Source organism: Pseudorasbora parva, chromosome 24, assembly GCF_024679245.1.
Source record: "Pseudorasbora parva isolate DD20220531a chromosome 24, ASM2467924v1, whole genome shotgun sequence".
Classification (NCBI taxonomy): domain Eukaryota; kingdom Metazoa; phylum Chordata; class Actinopteri; order Cypriniformes; family Gobionidae; genus Pseudorasbora; species Pseudorasbora parva.
Genome location: NC_090195.1, coordinates 4,643,607 through 4,664,962, shown reverse-complemented (window position 1 = coordinate 4,664,962; position 21,356 = coordinate 4,643,607). Strand labels below are relative to the sequence as shown.

General features: G+C 40.2%; 1 protein-coding gene across 3 annotated transcripts in view; it reads left to right on the top strand.

Moving 5' to 3' along the window:
* Positions 1-18,248, top strand: part of rhbdl1 (rhomboid, veinlet-like 1 (Drosophila)) — a 46,810-nt gene extending 28,562 nt beyond the window's left edge. For all 3 annotated transcript variants that reach the window (XM_067434312.1, XM_067434313.1, XM_067434311.1), the window contains 3 exons: positions 1,259-1,359; positions 2,671-2,731; positions 14,134-18,248. In XM_067434312.1, coding sequence (XP_067290413.1) covers positions 1,259-1,359; positions 2,671-2,731; positions 14,134-14,405 — 434 coding nt within the window. In that variant the 3' untranslated portion in view covers positions 14,406-18,248. The remainder of the gene's footprint in view (positions 1-1,258; positions 1,360-2,670; positions 2,732-14,133) is intronic.
* The last annotated feature ends 3,108 nt before the right edge of the window (positions 18,249-21,356 follow it).

The following is a 21,356-nucleotide window of genomic DNA, read 5'->3' as shown; positions in this document are numbered from 1 at the left end:
AAAAAATTACAGTGTCGCGTTACGTCTGACGTCATGAAATGACGTATGACTATCATTACCAATCAAAATGCGTGTTCATTTTAATGCAATGTCTGGACTTTTTACCACCATTTGTCATATTTCCATTTAGCAAAAATATTTTTTTTAATTTACAACTACACCCACCCCATCGCTAAACCTACCCAGTGATTTATAGTGCATACACACTTTATGAGCACGTGTTCCCTGGGATCGAACTCACGATCGCAAGATCACATGTTGTTGCTGTATAGTGCAATGCTTTACCAACTGAGCTATGCAAAACCTGAATGTCAATAGGAGCACAACTTTAGAATACGATCCTGTGCGTCGTATTTAATTAACTAAAATATTGTCGATATGGGCGCAACTTTAGTAAACGCTCCTATGGGTCGTATTTCAAGGAAGTGACAAACGACCTATATAGGCGGACCTATATATATATATTGGTTGGAGGACATGTTGGAATTCACTGCTCATGTTTGATTGGGGGGATTTGCAGGACAAAATGGACTGAATAATCCCACACTGTAAAAAAATATTGTTGGTTTAACTTAAAAAAGTAAGTAACCGGGTTGGCTTAAAATTTTGAGTTTATTGAAATTAAAATTTTGAGTTGATACAATGAGGGAATTTGGTTTAATAAATAGAAACTCAAAATATTATTGTATCTGAACCACATAATTTTTTTTATAAATTATACACAAAATGTGAAAAATAGCACAATTTGGCATGTTTCACTGCATCATTACAAATAAAACACACAATTACCCAATACGCTTACAAAATCTTTTTAATAATATTTGAATAAAGGTTGTTGATTCTCAAAAATGTTCAATGTATTAACTAACATTTTGGTAACTCTTTAGTATGGGGAACACATATCCACTACGACGTTTGCCTCAATAAACGCCTAATTTACTGCTTATTAATAGTTAGTAAGGTAGTTTTTGTAGCATTTAAGTTTAGGTATTGGGTAGGATTAAGGGATGTTGAATAAGGTTATGCAAAATGTGCTTTATAAGTACTAATAAACAGACAATATCCTAGTAATATGCATGCTAATAAACAACTAGTTAATAGTTAATAACTGAACCTTAAATAAAAGTGTTACCAAAATGTTTAATTTCAAAGGACTCAAAATGTTAAGGCAATCAGGTAACTTATTTTTTGAATCTTTTTTTACAGTGCCCAGTTTGTGATTAGTGAAGCCTAAGCATGTGCCTGTGTGTGTCCTCAGGTTCGCTGACGGTGTCCATCACGGATATGCGAGCTCCAGTGGTGGGCGGGTCCGGCGGGGTCTACGCACTCTGCTCAGCACATCTCGCCAACGTTGTCATGGTAACCTAAACTAACCGCTGCCATGGCGACTTGCGTCAGAATGAATGAAAAGGATAAATCAGGCAGAGGAATAGTGAAACGCAAAGGGATAAATCTCTCCGGATGCTTTATATCCCAGCTTCCCTAAAGATCAAAGAGTCTCTAATCACTCGCGCGTAGACAGAAACAAACAGGCCTCAGAGAGTCCTAAAGTCTCTTCAGCGTCTGCTGTGTGCTGATGGATGTGTCTGAACTCTTCCTCTTATGGGAATATAAGTGGCTTTTCATTTGTGTGAGTGGAATTTAAGGAATGTTCTGGATTCGGGACAGACTGAGGCCAAACAACAGGCAATTTAGAAACTTTACAGCTCAAATAACACTTTTTTAAATTAAATTCAACACGAAATCAAAGCTGATTAAAGCTGGTCTTCTTGAAAACAATGCGTCAGGTGCGGTGTGATGAGTAAGTTTAAGGGTAGGGTTAGGTGAAAAGGATGTGTTAAAGGGATAGTTCAACCAAAAATGAAAATCTGATGTTTATAGAACACAAATTAAGATTTTTAACTCCAACTGTTGCTCATATAATGCATGTCAATTGGCTTCCCATAGACATGCATTATACGAACAACGGTTGGAGTTAAAAATCTTAATATGTGTTCTACTGAAGAAACAGACTCTCCTACATCTTGGATGCCTTGGGGGTAAACAGATAAACATCAAATTTACATTTTTGGGTGAACCACTTTCCCTTTTAACAGTGTAGTTATAAATGTAACTACAGAATTTAATTACAGATGTAATTACATGCAGGTATTTTTAATGTAGGTACAATATTAAACATGTATGTACACAATAAGTGCATTGTATTAAATAATTCATTTAAATGTTTGCACATATAAAGTGGGTCTTAAGTTTTTTATACTATTGTAATATTTCAAAAATTAGCGTTTATTTTTATGTTTTCAGTTTTCATTTTTCATTTTAGTTTAGGTTACATGGGCTTTTATTTTTTTATATTTCTATTTAGCTTTATTTTATTTCACTTTGAGTTATTTTGTACTTCAACTTAAATGCATTTTTTCAGGTAGTTAAATATTTGTATTTTATTTTATTTCAGCTTTAGTTATAAATGAACTATTCTACACTTTCCACCGGCTTAATAATAATATTTGTATACATTTAGTTATAATTTTTAATATTTTTAGTTTTAGTCAAGAACAACACTGATGGCAATTCACAATAGCTTCACATTTTTACTTTTAAAAAATAAGTTTGGCATACAGTACATCATGTGTCATTATACCGTTTAACACGTGTGTGTTTGTGTTTCAGAACTGGGCCGGTATGAAGTGTCCATACAAGTTGCTGCGGATGATTCTTGCACTTGTTTGCAGTAAGCAATTTTAGCAAAATCTGACAGGAACAGAATGAATTTAAACCAATTTTTTTGTCTGTTTATGAGTTGCCTTTCATTTGTATAGCTTGTCTATTTTTGGGATGCACTGTTTATTGCATACTGCACACTACACAGCATTCATCACAGTATACTATTACTGCCTACTGGTGTTTTAAATAGGGAAGTCTAGCATATTGCATACACTAAATTCTGCATACTATTAAAAGCTATGGCTAAATTAAAAAAATGTGGCTATGGCTAAATTAAAAATACCACAATAGCACGTTATTGTGTACTGTTGTTTTTTATTTGCTATATTCATAATGAAAGACTAGTTTATTGCATATTCAGTGTCCACTAAAGACTGCATCCTGCTTGTAAAAAAAAAAGCAAATTAGTATGTGCTATCGTTGTTGTTTTTTTCACCGTAATTACATGTATTTGCAATGAAAAACTAGTATATCATAGTATGTAGTATACACTAAATATACAACATTTTGCCTTTTTTATATTTAGTAATTTTAGTACTTTAACTTAAATGCATTTTATTCCAGTTAGTTTACTAATTTATTTTATTGTAATATTTGTATTTTATTTTAGTTCAGCTTTATAGCCTTACTTTATTTCAGTTACCAAAATTATTTTTGGTGATGGCAATTCAAAATAGATTCACTTTTTTTTTTAACTTAAAACAGAAGTTTGGCATATAGTACATCATTTATACTGTTTTTGGTAACAACTTATTTTACAGTGTCTTTGTCACATGCAGGGATGGGCAGTATTTCAAATACATGTATTTAAAATACGTATTTGAAATACAAAATACTATTTTGTATTTTGTATTTTAAAGCCTTTGGAAAAAATCGAATGTAATTTGTATTTAAATACATTTAAGATGAGTATTTTTGTATTTTCAAAATACTCAAAATACTTTGAGCCAGGCAACCTCTTTATCAGGAGCTGTTTTCATGCATCTACTAGTTCAGACCAGACACGCCCCTCCCCCCAACATTCATTCAGGTGAGCCGCAGCTGTACAGCCCTAGCCTGACAAGCCAGACCCACATCAAGATGTTTGGTCTGGAAACTCACCATAGACAGCTCAATACGAGGGGCGGATAAACGGTTGTCTTTCAAACTCCCTCTGCACGCGATAGGATAGCGCTACAACCATCAAGAGCAACGTGAAGCGGAGCTCATTGATAGATTAAACATTCGCCGTATCCGGTCGCCAAAACTCCGAACACATCTTCCCTTTCACTGAATGACTTCAGTGCCGTTCTTTGTTCTTTTCTCAGAGAAAAGCTTAACTCAAGTATTCCAGAGTCGCGGCCAAAGCTGATTCGAAAGACCGCCGTTCGCCAGCGTCTGTGTTTACTAGAAGCACGCAAACGCAACTCTGCCGTTATTATGTTAAGCCCCGCCCAACGACTCTATACACGATGTGATTGGCCCGACCAGAGTTTGGTTTTTACAGCTCAGAAGTGTATTGAGAGTTGCTAGACGGCACTCGGCAGATTAGATTTGCTGCCGCTAGGGTGCGTCTAGATTTCTAGGCTAGTACAACCCAGCCTTGGATCGGCAACTTTACAAAATTGTTGGAATAAGGTGAGGATGTCATGGTCAATTCTACTTGTTGATTAAAGTAGCTTGTCAAATGTGTTTGAAGTTTTAACTAGGGCTGAAACGATTCATCGAGTAACTCGAGTTAATCGAATCAAAAAAATCCTCGAGGCAAAATCATCTGCCTCGACGCTTCGCTTAGTCCATTTAACTACACACAGATATTGCAGAAAGACATTTTTTGTGTAAGGACTCGGAGTATGAGCGGATTGCGGTTATATCCGCGGTTCAGGTACATAAACATCCCAAACATTGCAGGTGGATGAGAGAAATCGTTAATATGTTGATTTTAATAAAGACGTGGAACTCTCATATCACGCTTAAACGCAATGAATGCGCGTCGTTCTTTAACTTTCGTTTTCAGCTCATGTCGAGATCAAAGACCGCAATGCGAGAGAGAGAGAGCGGGCGGGCATCAGCACTGGTAATATCATTTCACGAGTTCACACTTACAAATAATTCAGATAGAATGAATAGTATGCGTATTTGGCGTGCTGTCCGAGGAGAGGGCTCCGAGCTCGGTATTTGGCCCGAACCCAGAGTACTCCCCCCGTATCTCTGGTTAGGAAAGTTAACCAGGTGCGTGTGAGGTAGAAGGGGTGGTGGAGGGATGCTGCAAACTTTGTCAAGGAACATTGGTGAGTTGACTGGCTATTTATGTGATTCTCTACTTGAGCTGATTGGTAGACATGATGATTACTGATTGTTGACAGCTGGTTGGAATGACATCATGATTAGGTAGATCATTTGCACGTGCTTCTCCCGAACTTAGTTTTTTAAGAAACATCATTTCACGAGTTCACACTTACAAATAATTCAGATAGAATGAATAGTATGCGTATTTGGCGTGCTGTCCGAGGAGAGGGCTCCGAGCTCGGTATTTGGCCCGAACCCAGAGTACTCCCCCAAAAAATTGCTACTAGCATAGGACAGCAGCCAGTAAATGATGTTGATGCCCCCCAAAAGTTGCAGAGCATGAACTGGTGCTGTGCCGATCGAAGGGGGGTTAGTTACTGGATCGGGAGATCTTTGATCATTATTTTCTGAGGTTTTGGTGGTCGTGGTATCAGACGGGTGAAACTCGTTGGTAGTCAGCTGGGGGTGGTTGCTTGTAGGCGGGAGGAGATAGCAGTGCTGTGGCAGTGGAGACGAGCTGTTTCAGCATGCTTTCGAACGTATCCAATGGGCTGGCTGTACAGAGAATTAAGCTCCTGTAGGAGTTGAGAAGATGACACTGCTGTGGTGGTGGGACTAGTTTGGATGGAGGAACAGAACTCCTGCAGGAGTGAGGTTGGTGATACTGCTGGCAGTGGAGATGAGCCCTTTGAATCTGCTTTCCCAAACTATCCGAAGACCCAGTTGTACAGAGAATTAGGCTCTCTGTAAGGGAACGGTGAGACTGCTGAGACAGTGGAACGGGTTTTGGAAGGGCGTATCAGAGCTCCTGCGGGAGCGGAATTGACTGTAACTGCTGCAGCAAAGATACGAGACGTTTCAACTTGCTTTCCAACTATCCAAACGAACCATTTGTATGGACGATTGAGCTCCTGTGGGAAAGGAGATGGCGACATTGCTGTGGTATTGAAACGAGTTTCGGTGGAGTATCGGGCTTTGCGAGAGCGGAGTTGTCGATACTGCTGCAGCCGTGGGGACGAGCCGTTTTAACTTGTTTTTTGAAACCCCCGGGTTGGAAGTAGAACCTCAACTCCTGCGGAAATATGGAGAGATCACTGCTGCGGCAGTGCGAGCAAGTTGAATGGAAAAACGGAACTCTTGCGGGAGCTGAGGCGGTATCACTGCTGTGGTAGTGGAGGCTTTGGGTGGAGGAACTGGCTTCTGTTGGAGCGGAGGAGATGACACTGTTTGCAGTAAAAGTCGGTTGGAGAAACTGGGCTTCTGCTGGAGCGAATGAGATAACACTGCTGCGGCAGTGAGAACCAGCTGGATGGAAAAGCTTAGCTTCTGTTTGAACGGAGGAGATACTGCTGCGGCAGTGAGAGCCAGCTGGATGGAAAAGCTTAGCTTCTGTTTGAACGGAGGAGATACTGCTGCGGCAGTGAGAGCCAGCTGGATGGGGAATCCTGAGATTCTATTGGAGCGGAGGAGATAACACTGCTGCGGCAGTGACAGCCGGCTGGATGGAGAATACGGAGCTTCTGTTAGAGCGGAGGAGATAACACTGCTGCGGCAGTGACAGCCAGCTGGATGGAGAATACGGAGCTTTTGTTAGAGCGGAGGAGATAACGTTGCTGCGGCAGTGAGAACCAGCTGGATGGAAAGCTTAGCTTCTGTTAGAACTGAGGAGATACTGCTGCGGCCGTGAGAGCCAGCTGGATGGGGGAATACTGAGATTCTATTGGAGTGGAGGAGATAACACTGCTGTCGCAGTGAGAGCCCGCTGGATGGGGAATACGGAGCTTCTATTGGAGCGGAGGAGATAACACTGCTATGGCAGTGACAGCCAGCTGGATGGAGAATCCTGAGCTTCTGTTAGAGGGGAGGAGATAACACTGCTGCGGCAGTGAGAGCCCGCTGGATGGGGAATACGGAGCTTCTGTTAGAGCGGAGGGGATAACACTGCTGCGGCAGTGACAGCCAGCTGGATGGAGAGTCCTGAGCTTCTGTTAGAGCGGAGGAGATAACACTGCTGCGGCAGTGAGAGCCCGCTGGATGGGGAATACGGAGCTTCTATTGGAGCGGAGGAGATAACACTGCTGTGGCAGTGACAGCCAGCTGGATGGAGAATCCTGAGCTTCTGTTAGAGGGGAGGAGGTAACACTGCTGCGGCAGTGAGAGCCAGCTGGATGGAGAATCCTGAGTATCTGTTTGACAGAGGAGATAACACTGCTGCGGCAGTGACAGCCAGCTGGATGGGGAATACTGAGCTTCTATTGGAGCGGAGGAGTTAACACTGCTGCGGCAGTGGGAGCCAGCTGGATGGAGAATCCTGAGCTTCTGTTTGAGCGGAGTTAACACTGCTGCGGCGGTGACAGCCAGCTGGATGGAGAATCCTGAACTTCTGTTAGAGCAGAGGAGATAGCGTTGCTGCGGCAGTGACAGCCAGCTGGATGGGGAATACTGAGCTTCTGTTAGAGCGGAGGAGATAACACTGCTGTGGCAGTGAGAGCCGGCTGGATGGAAAAACTGAGCTTCTGTTTGAGCGAAGGAGATAACACTGCTGCGGCAGTGGAAATTTGAGGTGGGTTCCTGCGGGAGTAACTGGAGAGATGCTGCTACGGCAGTGAATATTATTGATTCACTTAGTGAATTTGGTGATGTTGAAATGGAGCGGATGTGGTGGTCCTGTAGGATTGAGTGTATGGAAAAAAGCTGAAGCTGAAACAATTTTAGCTGATGAGGGTCTGTTGGGCTTCTTTGATGTGGGAGCGATTGGAGCGGATGTAGCTCTTGAAAGCCTCTGACGACCAGCGACCAAGTTTTTGGATCTGGTGCTGGGAGAGACCTTTTTGAGCAGCTGTGGTTGCTGCACCTATGCGGAATGAATGGCTAGAAAAGTTGTCTGCTGAGATGCCGGATAGAATCAGTATAGACTTGAGGTGTTTTTGGAACCAGAAACGTGTGACAGGGCGGTTAGCATCGTCTGTGAAGAGTGGTTCAGAGAAAAGTTTAGTCTGCAAACTTCTGAAATGAAGGTAGGCTAAAAGGGATTGATACGGCTGGATTGGTGATGGAAGGTTGAAAATGTAAATGGAATGCCCTTTTTTTCATTTGGTCCGTCTTGCTTTGTTTGATGAAGTAAGAGATTGTTTCGTTATCTAGCACTGCTAGGTCTGAAATTGTAGGATGAAGCTTTGGGTTGAAGGTGGATGTGATGGTAATTTCTGAGCTTCTGAGAAAACCGAAGAAAGCCAATATGAACATTGCATCCAGAGTGCGGGCAGTATTGGTGGAGTGGTATCCTCGGCGGAGGGTGGAGATACATTTGGTAAGTATATCTAGAGTTATTGGTTGTCTGGCGTCTGGGTGGGTGGGTTGTGTCTTTTGGATGCCTTTGATGAGCATGGATGTTTGTGAATTGGATATTTCTGGAGAGGGCAGACCAAACGCAAGTTTGTGAAAAAATTTGAATTCCGCTTAGATAACCCTTGATGGAGCTGACTTAGAGGTTCTTGGTGCTGTTGAGATAAGATATGAATGAAGTGATGGTAAGCGAAGAATAATCTGGAAAATTCAGCTTGTATATGGAGTGAAAAGACTTGAAACACTTCCATGCAGTTAGGTAGGATTGAAGGGTTCTGGGGGAAACAGCTTGAAGGATGGAATTGAGAGAAGCGTCAATGAGGGGTCTCAATGGGTGGTTTATGGGAATATTAGCTCTCAATACTTTGGTACTGGGGTTGGGAATGGGAATGGGTCCGCCTCTGGCGCCAACAGCCTGAATTTCTGTGAGGATCTGTGCTCTAATGTTGCTGGCGACAGGGGGCAGTTCCAAGGCTGTAGAATTCGGCGGGAAGGGCATCTGTGTTGCAGAAAACAGGGTGAATGGAGCACTAGTTTGGGAAAAAGTGTTAGGCGGATAGAAAACCAGGGGCCGAAAACCGCTTGCGGAGGCAACCTCTCGTTTCAGTCGGTCCCCGACAAAGAAGGAATGGGAAAAAGGGGAAAGAGGAAAGCTAAGGAGGACAAAAAGCTGCTGGGCCTGCACCGCTAGCGGAGGCAGCCTCGCGCTAGAGTTTGATGGTGGGGCTGCAGGCCAAGGGAAGGGGTTAGAAAAAGTGACAGGAAAAGGCTGTGATACAAAGCTTGAGCTGCTGGCGGAAGCGTACTTACGCTTAAAGGATTGCCTGGGGCAGAGGAAACTGGTATTGTAACCTGGGGTGCAATGCTGGAAAACACCCACGGTCTCTGGCTCGGCGGAGCAGAGATATGAGTTGGGCTGGGTGGCGGCGACGATGGCAGCGGTGGCTGGAACTGGGGCGCGGCCCGGGCTAGCTGAGGGCCTGCTGCAGTGGCCTGGTGCTCGAGGAAGAACCAATTCTGTGGGAGAAGGGGTCTTTTGAAAGCGTGAGTTCAGATCCTTATGTTTCCTTGATCTGTTTGTAGTTTTGGAAGGTGGAGTGGATTTTGGAGATGGAGAAGCTGCTTGAAGTGACACGTACAGGTTGTATAATTTGGCTTTATTAATTCTTCTGGAAAAATTATCCTCGACACTGATTAGCACTTGTCTTAACCCTAGTACGGTCCATTTCTCTATTGCTGGAATCGTAGGTTGTACTGAGGAGTAGGAGGAAGCTGGAGATGGTGGATGTCTTGAAGGTGGAGGCGATGGCAAGCCTCTGCGTCTCGGTGTACGGGATGTGGCTCGGCTGGGCCGACGGCCACGCTGTGTTGCTGGAGATTCAGTCACGGTGTCTTGTTGGGTTGTGGTGCTCCTTGCAGCTGTGGAATGCTGTAGAGGATCTTCGTCAGATGGATAAATTTCATTCTCAAACATTGCAATGGGTAGGACCAATTTTCTTCAGCTCCTGCGGAAGCATAAAGAACAACACTGTTTTGGCAGTGGAGAAACGGTTAGCCAGAGAAACCGAGCTCCTGTGGGAGCAGAGGGAACTGCACTGCTTGCAGCAGTGGAGAAACGGTTAGCCAGAAAAACTGAGCTCCTGTGGGAGCAGTGGAAAAACGGTTAGCCAGATAAACTGAGCTCCTGTGGGAGCAGAGGGAACAGCACTGCTACAGCAGTGGAGAAAAGATTAGCCCGAAAAACTGAGCTCCTGTGGGAGCAGAAGGAAGCACACTGTTATGGACACTGGAGGAATTAGCCAGAGAAACTGAGCTCCTGTGGGAGCAAAAGGAAACACACTGTTATGGATACTGGCGAAATTAGCCAGAGAAACCGGGCTCCTGTGGGAGCAGAAGGAAGCACACTGTTATGGACACTGGAGGAATTAGCCAGAGAAACTGAGCTCCTGTGGGAGCAAAAGGAAAACACACTGTTATGGATACTGGCGAAATTAGCCAGAGAAACTGGGCTCCTGTGGGAGCAGAAAGAACAGCACTGCTGTGGCACAGGAGAAAAATAGCCGGAGAAACTGAGCTCCTGCGGGAGCAGAGATAACAGCGCTGCTGTGGCGCGGAGGAGAAAAAGATTAGCCAGAAAACTGAGCTCCTGTGGGAGCAGAGAGAATAGCACTGTTATGGCAGAGGAGAAATTAGCCAGAGAAACTGAGCTCCTATGGGAGAAGATGGAACATCACTGCTTCTGTGGTGGAGAAAAAGTTAGATGGAACAAAATGGAAAAGCATGTTTGTAAAACCATAATGGGACTCTTATTTTGAAAGAGACCCATTTGGGTCCAACTCTTATTAAATTTAGCATACAACATTACAATATAATCACAATAAAGAAAACAGTCCTGGTTCATAAGAACTTGGCGCCATACATTGATTGTAAATGCTCTGAAACTGTAATATTCTGAACGCAACACGGCGCCACATTCAAAAGTTTAATCACAATTAGGAAGATGTGATGTATGTTTCTGTCTCCAAAATATAAGATGGCTTAAATAATCATTATGCTGTATTGTCAACATTTAAGTTACTTAGCCTCACGATACATTCATTCGCTTTGCGAGCGAGTAAATTTATTGTTTATCACCACGGCAAATGCACTTTGTGTGTGACAAGTTTCTGTCTGTTGTACACAGAGGCAGCAAGATCACAACAAAGCTTGATGCGTGCCGGAACTATGTTATTTAAGATACATTTCTATTTCTTGGGATAGGAGCTGTTGTAGCTGTCCTGCTGCAAGTCTGTGCAGTGTGCACTCTTTACAGTGTCTGAGCGCTGCTCAAACAATTGACTCCTCATTGATTGAATTGTGGCATAGACCACATTACACTTTGGAAAAAACAGGAATTCTTTTACCGTGATGTTGAGGAGCCATTGGTTTGAAAGAATGCTGATGAAAATCGGCCAAAAGGGGCTTTAGGTAGCTTAGGAATTTGTAAGGAAAGTTTTTTTTTTTTTTTTTTTTTTTTTTTTTTTTTTTTTTTTTTTTTTTTTTTTTTTTTTTTTTTTAGCATTGTAGCATAGCTTCAAGCAGCGTGTGGAGCCATGTTGACAGCGTGGGTAGAAAAAGTGACCTGTCAGAATGCTGCAAACTTTGTCAAGGAACATTGGTGAGTTGACTGGCTATTTATGTGATTCTCTACTTGAGCTGATTGGTAGACATGATGATTACTGATTGTTGACAGCTGGTTGGAATGACATCATGATTAGGTAGATCATTTGCACGTGCTTCTCCCGAACTTAGTTTTTTAAGAAACATCATTTAATATCGCTGTTTTTAAATGAAGAAAACTGTGTGTTGAGCTTCAGGATGCGACGCTGAACATTTAAGTTTCATTTGCGGCAGTTCACGCGTCAGCTGAGGAGATACGAGCAACTCCAAACACATGAACTCGATGGAGTTTGCAGCTTTGCACATGGATCACCGTCATTGTGATGTGTGTGAAATCTTTAATGAGACTTTATATATCCTACTTGATAATATCTTCGAAATGCACCATTAGATGTTCGCAATACTAGGCTCAACAAATATCAGAACAAGCTGTAACGCGCGCGCGCGAGCTGCGTGCTTTCATTGATTTGTGTAATTTAAATATCACACTTTAATCATATTTATAGCTACTAACTTAAAACAAGCTGTGTTACAATGATGAATGATTAGCTCAAAAGATCAGCATGCGTGATGTACTTAACTGAATTAAACATATCTCGCGTTTGATCACGTTCTAGCGGTTATTCCTCCGTGTGATGTATAGGTTGTCGACCCTGGTTTATGTAGGCTAAATGTAATTTTGCCAAAATATTTTTTTTTGTTTTGTTTAGCAACCTACTTCAGTGTAGCTAATATGTGACGATAGCATTGCGCTTAACACAGAGGATTTGAAGTTGTGACTACCGGGTGCTGGTGGATGGTTTGCTTCTAACAGCTGATTCGGTGATGATAGAGCTGATCCGCACATCTCTTGTTCCAAGTTAACCTGTCCAATACATTTTGCTTCAGTAAAGGAGTAAATAAGACAGTAAATGCTTATGTCATGCCTGAGCTGAAGCTGATACATGAAAGTTAAGTTGCACAACATAAATACAATGTTTAGTTATTTATATTATTTATAGAATGTTTATAGAATATTAGAATATTTATATTATATAGAATTTATAGAATATTTATATGATTTATATTAGCATTATTGTTATTTATATTACTACTATTTAGATTTATTGGTTGTAGGTTTAGTTTTAGATTGAACTATGTTTACCTTTTTAAAGTAATTTGAAATAGATTTTTATTTAATATAATATGGCAATTGTATGCATTAAAATTGTTTAGTTTCACAGTTATGAATGTATGCAATTTCAGCAATAAAACTAAATTTTTCTAAAAAGAAGACAAATTAAATGTTAATTTTAAGATACCCGTCTTATTGTCTCTTATTGCTCTTTAATAAAGAAAAAGTAATTATTATCCGATTAATCGATTGATTAAGTGGTAGATTAATCGATTACAAAAAGAATCGATAGCTGCAGCCCTAGTTTTAACGTTACTGCATGTTAGGGATGAGTGATATCATATGACAATACATATTGTAGATTCGTAGCAATAATATAAAATGTGAATCGATGGAACTTTTTCTAAATCATTTACATAGATAGGCCTATCAGGGTAAGCACATATATCTGTGCAGCTTTTAGTGGGCAGGAATAATTGGAATGTTGGAGTGGAAAAAGAAGTGAGGGCGAATGAGTTATTGACGTAATTTGTGTTATTATAACTGCCGCTAAAGGAAATTCAAATTGAAAACGAAAGTTTCTAAGCAGTTGCACAAATCTAAATGCTTTTTGGCATTCAGAATAGGCCCAGATAGATTACAGCCTAATATGGATACCTTCACTGAATTGCCAATTTCACATGTATTTGGTGTATTTTCAAAATACAAAATACTGTATTTGTATTTAAATACATTTTTCCACACAGTATTTTGTATTTGTATTTAAATACATTTTTCCTCACAGTATTTTGTATTTGTATTTTAAATACATTTCCATGTATTTATGCCCATCTCTGGTCACATGTTACATGCACTTACCATAGTAATAAAAGTAAATGATGCATAATTAAACCATAATCCTACCTTAACCCTATAGTAAGTACATGTAGTTAAGAATAATTACTCAGTACTTCAACTTTTAATGTATAATTACACTGTAACAATGGCACTTTAAAATAAAGCGTAACCCTGTTAAAAAAACAAAAAAAACATGAAAAATAATGAAAATAAAAAGTACTGTTGTTTTATTATCTATATTTGGGATAGAAGACTAGCATATTGCATACTATGCATTATACACTAAATACTGTATACTATTTAAAACAAATATTAATATATATCAATACAATGCAATAATAAACATCTCCAATAGTAGTATGTTACATTTTTTCACATGACCTCATTACATATATTTTTAATAATTAATGATTTGGCAGCAAATCATCATATTAGAATGATTTCTGAAGGATCATGTGACTGAAGACTGGAGTAATAATGCTGAAAATACAGCTTTGATCACAGGAATAAATTACATTTGACAGTATATTCAAATAGAAAAAAAGTTATTTTAAATTGTAATAATATTTCACAATATTTAGTTGTGTATTTTTGCATCTATAGCATAAGAGACTTCTTAGAATCTTTATTATTTCTAAACTTTTGACCGGTAGTATCCAAACATCTGGCAATCTTGTCTTTCGCAGTGAGTTCGGAGGTGGGTCGCGCCGTGTGGTTGCGCTTCTCACCGCCCCTCCCCTCTTCCGGACCGCAGCCCAGTTTCATGGCTCATCTGTCGGGCGCAGTGGTGGGCATCAGCATGGGGCTGCTGATCTTGCGGAGCTATGAGGAATCTCTGCATAAACAGTGCTCCTGGTGGGTCCTCATCTTCTCCTTCATCACCTTCCTCCTCTTCGCCATCTTCTGGAACATTTTCGCTTACGAGCTGCTCGGGGTACAGATCCCGCCCCCTCCCTGATGACCCCCCTTCCCCCCCTCCGGTGTGCGCAGAAAGCCACGCCCCCTGTCCGATACAGGTCCGACCTCAATCTACTCCGCCCGACCAGCAGCGGAGAAACGGATGTAAAAACATGGAAGGTGTGAAATGAAAAACGCATACTCACATTCCATACAGAAGCAGCGAACATATACAGCGTGGTATTTTTAATGAACACTCCAAGGCAGCTCAAGGGTCCAGCGAGCCTATTCGAACACACACACACACACCAACACACACACACACACACGTACATCAGATTCGTTTTGCTCTGTGTGTGTGAATTCAGCCCTAGGCTCGTTCACGATGCCTTTCTGTACTGTTTTGATTTGACAGCCTCATCTAAGCCTGTTATGCATTACAGATAACATCCGTAGTAGATGAAACGCTGTTACTTGAACCAGGAATCTCGCTGACTAAAAACAAAGCCTTACGCTTGAAGACACGGCAAAGTCCTCATTGAGGTAGGAGGTTGATGTTGATATGTTTGTTGTTGGATAATTACTGATAGTATTCTTTTTTAACAAGCTAAACCTTGTTTCAGAGGGTAAAAAGTGTCGTTTCTGAAGATGTTAGTTTCTGAAGATATTTCTTGCTGTACTTTGTTCCTCAGCTGTACACACACTTGAAGACGCTACAACCAACCGAACATTAGCTCTGTTTCAAATCATAGTGGGCTCTCGATGTAGGCAGCGTGTTATATGTGCACATTATGTTGCCTTCTAAGATAACTTCTATTTTGCTCAATGTGAACGTGCCAGAGAAAGCAATCCCAGAATGCATTGTAACAAGCTGTGTATAGACACTACCATTCAAAAGTATAAATATAGTCTCTTCTGTTCACTAATGCTGCATCTATTTGATCGAAAATGGAGTAAAAACAGTGAAATAATATTACAATTTAAAATAACTGTTTTCTATGTGAGTATATTTTAAAATGTAATGTATTCCTGTGATCAAAGCTGAATTTTCAGCATCATTACTCCAGTCTTCAGTGTCACATGATCCTTCAGAAATCATTCTGATATGATGATTACCTGCTCAAGAAACATTTATGATTATTATCAATGATAAAAACATATTTTGGCAGAAATAATAATGCAGCTTTTAGCAATAGCTTTAATGAATAGAAAGTTCAAAAGAACAGCATATAAATAAATATCTTTTGTAACATTATAAATTACTATCACTCGTCTTTACTCCCACTTTTGATCAATTTAATGCATTCTTTCTGAATAAGTATACTTTTTTTTTTAAATCTTTTGAACTACTTTAAGTGTTAATTCACCCAAAAAATGAAAATTCTGTCATTTATTACTCACCCTCATGTTTCCAAACCCATAAGACCTTCATCAGTTCAGTTCCTCTTTTGAACACAAATTAAGATATTTTAATTTAATTACACAAATTAAAATGCAGCAACGTCATTGCAACTTTCAAGGACCAGAAAGGTAGTAAAGACAGTGAAAATAGTCCATGGGACTCCAGTGGTTCAACCTTCATGAAGCAACTTTGAAGAGAACAAATTGTTGAATAAAGTTGTAAATTTCGTTTTGTTTTTGCTCACAAAAAGTATTTTTATCACTTCATAACATTAAGGTTGAACCACTGGAGTCACATGGGCTATTTTAACAATATCTACTGATTTCTGGAACCCTGCAATAACGTTGCTGCCTATGGCTGGAAAAAACCTCTCGGATTTCATTAAAAATATCAGTTTGTCTTATATAGTTTGTGGGGGCGGCAGTGGCTCAGTGGTTCATGTAGATTGTCTACAAACCGGAGGGTTGGTGGTTCGATCCCCGGTTCCACCTGACCAAGTGTCGAGGTGTCCATGAGCAAGACACCTAACCCCAGCTGCTCCCGACGAGCTGGATGGCGCCTTACATGGCTGACATCGCCGTCGGTGTATGAATGAGAGAGTGAATGGGTGAATGCGAGGCAAGATAAAGCGCTTTGGATGGCCATAGGGTCTGTTAAAAGCGCTATATAAATGCAGTCCATTTACCATTATAGGTTTGTAACGGCATGAGGGTGAGTAATTAATGACAGAAATGTCATTTTTGGGAACTATTCTGCTTAATAATAATATTTGATGCTTATTAGAGTATTGTTTTATTAGCTTAGAAGGCAGCTGCCTATGTTGGCAGTAAACAGCAAGGGAGCTCACTAGGTTTGGAACAGAGTATGTGACCTTTTATCTTGTCTCTTAAAAAATATTTCCAGTGATCCCATAAACAGAAGCCAGTGAGTGAGCTTACAAGACAATATGGCTGTGCCACAAAGTAATGAATACTTCAGTTATTGCTGTGCAGATTGCAGTTGTTATGGTAACTGCCATAACGTGATTAAAGTTGCTTTCAACATAGAAACCGATGTCGCGACTACCGGTACCGTATGTCTACATTTTCAGTGAGGGTTGTCTTAATGATGGTGCTTATGACTGGATATTTAGTTTTAAAATGGAAAAATATAACCCACAATCCTTATTCATAACAAGACTGCAAAAGATGAGAGAAGTCATTTATGACCCTTAACTCTAAGACGAAGCAAATAATGATCAAATTCAGTAGTGCCAAGTTATCATTCGCTAAGCTGCTAAAAGATACGTAAAGGGACTTCATTCAATTGCTAAAGGAAAGATTGATGTGTTCTGAGTTGATTTCTTTTCATTTTCGAAAAGCTCGACTGTGTGTCTATTTATTGTTGTGGATTTTTATGCCATAGTCCTGTATTTATATTTATTCTGAGTGGCTGTAGCTGTTAGATTGTGGCGTGTTTAAAGATGGTCTTAAACTGATGATGCAAAAGAAAAGAAAGGACTGGAAGATGCAAAGCAAAGAAAATCTAATACAAAATGTTAAATTAATACATTCTCACTGGCTGTGCTGTGCCCAAAGGTCACGGTTATGTAACATAACACATTAATACTTTTAAGGGAACAAGTGAGTCATTTGAATATTTTAAAGTCAGCATGAAACGGCACTCATACTGTGACATATTTGCAAGTGAATAGAAAAACTGAAGAGAATTTAGCAGAAAAGGACATCATAATAAATTAAATAATGCCAGGTTTGGTTTCAAGTTGACTTTAAATGTTCTGAGCCAGCATGCAAGAGTCGCATCAGAGTTGAATTTATAGAGTTCCTGTAACATCCTCCTGGTTGGCACTTTTAGACAGGTGAGAAATGAAAAGCTGATGAATATTTATTAGCTGTGCATATAAACCGTGAGAACGAGAGAGAGAAATGTTGAGATGTATTGGGATATGTGATGGAAGAAAATGAGGTGAGAATGACGGGACAAATAGCTGATAAAATGAAGGAAAATGGAGAGAAAGCAGAAAATTATGATGGATGTATTGTTTTTGAACACTCGTCAAATGGATGCTGGAAATGTGCGTGCGCGCGTGTGTGTGTGTGTGTTAAACATGCTTTAATGTGCTGTGCTGTATGACCATTGTTGGTGTTCAGACTGTTACAAGTGACTGTGGGAAACACTGACCGTGGTCTGAAACAGTTGGGTTGTGTTCGAAGTGGAATACTAGCATACTGATTGCATACTTTGCAGTTTATATCCTGCCTACTAGTTTTTAAGATTATTATGTGAAACTATGGATTTTGGCACCGAGCTCTAAATGCGAGTAAAAGTCTGTGTTGGCGGGTATGTGTATCAATTTTTGGGGGAACATTAGCGGGAACAAATGTGAACGATGCTCGGGACATTTGACAGACCAAGTTTAAGCCTTGCCAAGACCTGAAAGGTAACTTAATTCGCTAACTGTGTTTTGAAGTTTTCTGTGCGCAAACATCTGAAAGCCACATCTCAAGCCGCCTTTCCACTGCACACGACAAACGACCGCCGTCGGACCGGAAGTCATTCATTTCCAATGGAGAGTCGTACAGGGATTGCGTGGGGTGCCGACCATATGCGAATGCGGAATTTACGGATCCGATTTGAGCTTCGGATGCGTTCAAATATTTGAACTTGAGCGACTACACCGTATGCGACACGCCGACCGGATGTGATGTATTCCAAAGTTGTCCAATCAAATCAGTGTGTGCGCAAGTTGAGAATTATTATTCTTTTTGTTTATCAGGTTTTATTTTGTTTTACAACCTTTTTAAAAATGCATAATAGATGAATATTAAATTATATATTTTTCTAAATAAATCTGCCGAATGGGTCGGGGTCAGCCGGTAATTGAAACACACACACACACACCATCATTATATTCAGTGTGTGAATAAGAGTAAACGGTGTTATTTAGTGCTGATATTAGATAGGTCAGCGGCTGCTGTCTGGCTCTTGTGTAACGATCGCTGCGCCGCTCGTGTGTGTGTGTGTGTGTGTGTGTGTGTGTGTGTGTGTGTGTGTGTCTGTGTCTGTGAGAGTGAATCACAGTTCACCTTAGTAATTTAACTTATGTGATCTAGTTTACTAGTTTGAGGCGGCTGGTCCGGTCCTATGGCTGTTGGAAGAATGAACAGATCAGATAATAAATAAATAAAAACATTTAAAAGACGCAGTGTGTCATCATGTTTTTGTCTACCGTATATGAGAAGGTTTCGATATGATTCTAGAGAAGTATACAAATGAGACCGCAAGATCTCTCCCATGTTGCCGTGTACGATCATAATAACATTTCCGTGCGACTGCCACTAGGGGGCAAACTCCGACAGTCGTGTCCGAATGTCGTGTGCAGTGGAAAGGCGGCTTCAGACAGGGCACAAATACGGAATTGAGCTCTTACAAGTCATCTTGCACTTGAACAGACAAATTCACACAAAATGATGTAAAAACACCCGGCCAGTATCCTCTTATATAGTCAGTTATGTTTTGAGTGAACGTAAACAGTTGAGAAAGAAAGCGCATGTGTATCAGTATATTGGATCTGCTCTTAAAGTGACAGCAGCCTAATATTCCTATTTTTAATGTTAAAAAACAAAAGACAAAAAAAAAAACACCCACTAGACTGAATAACTTTTGTAGCTTTATTAAGGATTAAGCAATGTTTCATAGCTGGTAAAAATATTTTGGCCTGTAGATTTTCTTAAGTCACCGGCCATTGGCAGATGTGGCAAAAAGTTAATTTTAGGCCCTGGTTTCATACATATCATAAAAATAATATTTCAATGCTCAAGTTTTGCATTCGCTCGCATACCTTTTGAGTTCTTTGTGAGCACAAAGGTTTCTGTCAGGATGAAAAACTTTTAATATGTATTCCAAACATGTTTTTAATAGTTTTAGTTAGTACTGTTTCAGAATGTAAAGTCCAGCACATTGCATCATGGGATACAGTTTTACATACAGTATAGTGTGCTCTGTATACTGCACATTTTGGCAAAAGTTATAGATAAATCATCCATGTATGCCATTTACAATGAACATTTGCATACTGCAAAAATAGTATGTGTAGTATGCCACTCCGAACACACTCTCGGTGAAGAAGTGTACTCAATCTATCCCTTTGAAACTGGGAGCAAACCTATTTACCAAGGCCCTCCTCCTTATTCCCGCCCATGTTACGTCCCAGCCAATAGCTGCTCTCGCAGATCATGGTGTCCTGAGCTTATTTTCTCCATGATGTTGTAGGTGTAGGTCGCAAGAGTTTTGCTTTGAGATCATCGCTGCATCTGTGTTGCTGCCACAACTTTAGTCCTGCTGAGAATCGTAGTCCATGTACAGAATTCAAAATGGTGCCAAAATGACGACTCTTGCTGTAAAATATTCTGTTTACATAAGAAGTTAAAACTGAAAATATAATAATATAAGGCTAATAGTTTTCTCTGGATCGATGAAGATTAAAAAAAAGATGTAAATACTGATAGTTTCTATCAAATTCTTTATCATTTCATGATGTATTGTACTTCTGAAATATTGGGATTTGAGGCCATTTGGTTTTTGTAGTTTTATTTTGTATGGTTTTGTGTTTGCTCTTCATTTCTCAGCTGTATGAAATAAAGAACATACTGTGAGGAGACGTCTGTGTGTGTTTGTGTGCCCACAATAACACACTGATGAGGTATAAAGGACTTGAAACTCCTTTTCCAACAAATGGTTGGAACACAGAATATTGCGCACATACACAGATACACAATTTCTCCAGTTCTGACCAGAAAGTTTCCCGAAACATACTGATCAGATGTGCTTTCTCAGTGAGAGGTACAGACACACTGTTGAGAGGGGGATTCTGAAACCCACTGGCGCTTCAATATACCTGTGTATATATATATATATATCTTAATCAAAACCTTAATCAATATTTATTTTCCTATATTATTATAATGATTCTTTCCAGTTATGATTTTGCTTTTAATTTCGTGTTTTCTTAAGTGTCTTTCATTTCATTTATTATATTTTATTCCTTTTATATTTCCTTTTACTGAAACACTAAAGAGTCCATATGAATATTGTGTGTCCCTCTCACTAAAAGAAAGCACACGTTATCAGTATGTTTTGGTTAGAACTGGAGCTTAATCAGCTCCAACCTTGCAGAATGTGTATCTGTGTATGTGCGCAATATTCTGTGTTATAGATCAGTTTTGAGAATGGTGTACGATAGGCACCCTAAGAGATGGGTGGACTTATTGTTCTGGGAAAGCTGGCGCCTGCTCCAGATCTGGAAGGTCACTACGGGCTTAATTCTGGGGTGAAAGCGTCAACAAGTGACACGTCTATGGAAACGTGCATCAGATTAACTGACGTGTGGAAATTTACCATGACTGTGCATTGTCTCTAAGCCAATCAGAACAGTCCACATTGCAGTAATGACGTGAATATACCTTGAAAACGGTATAACTGTTGGGACAATTGCATGTATGATAGGGCGAGGCAACGAGACAGTGAGAGCGGGAGGGCGGCCTACGGACTCCTTGTGAGACTTGAAGCTGGCTTCTGCTTTTGAAACTGCAAACTATTCTTCAGTAAATT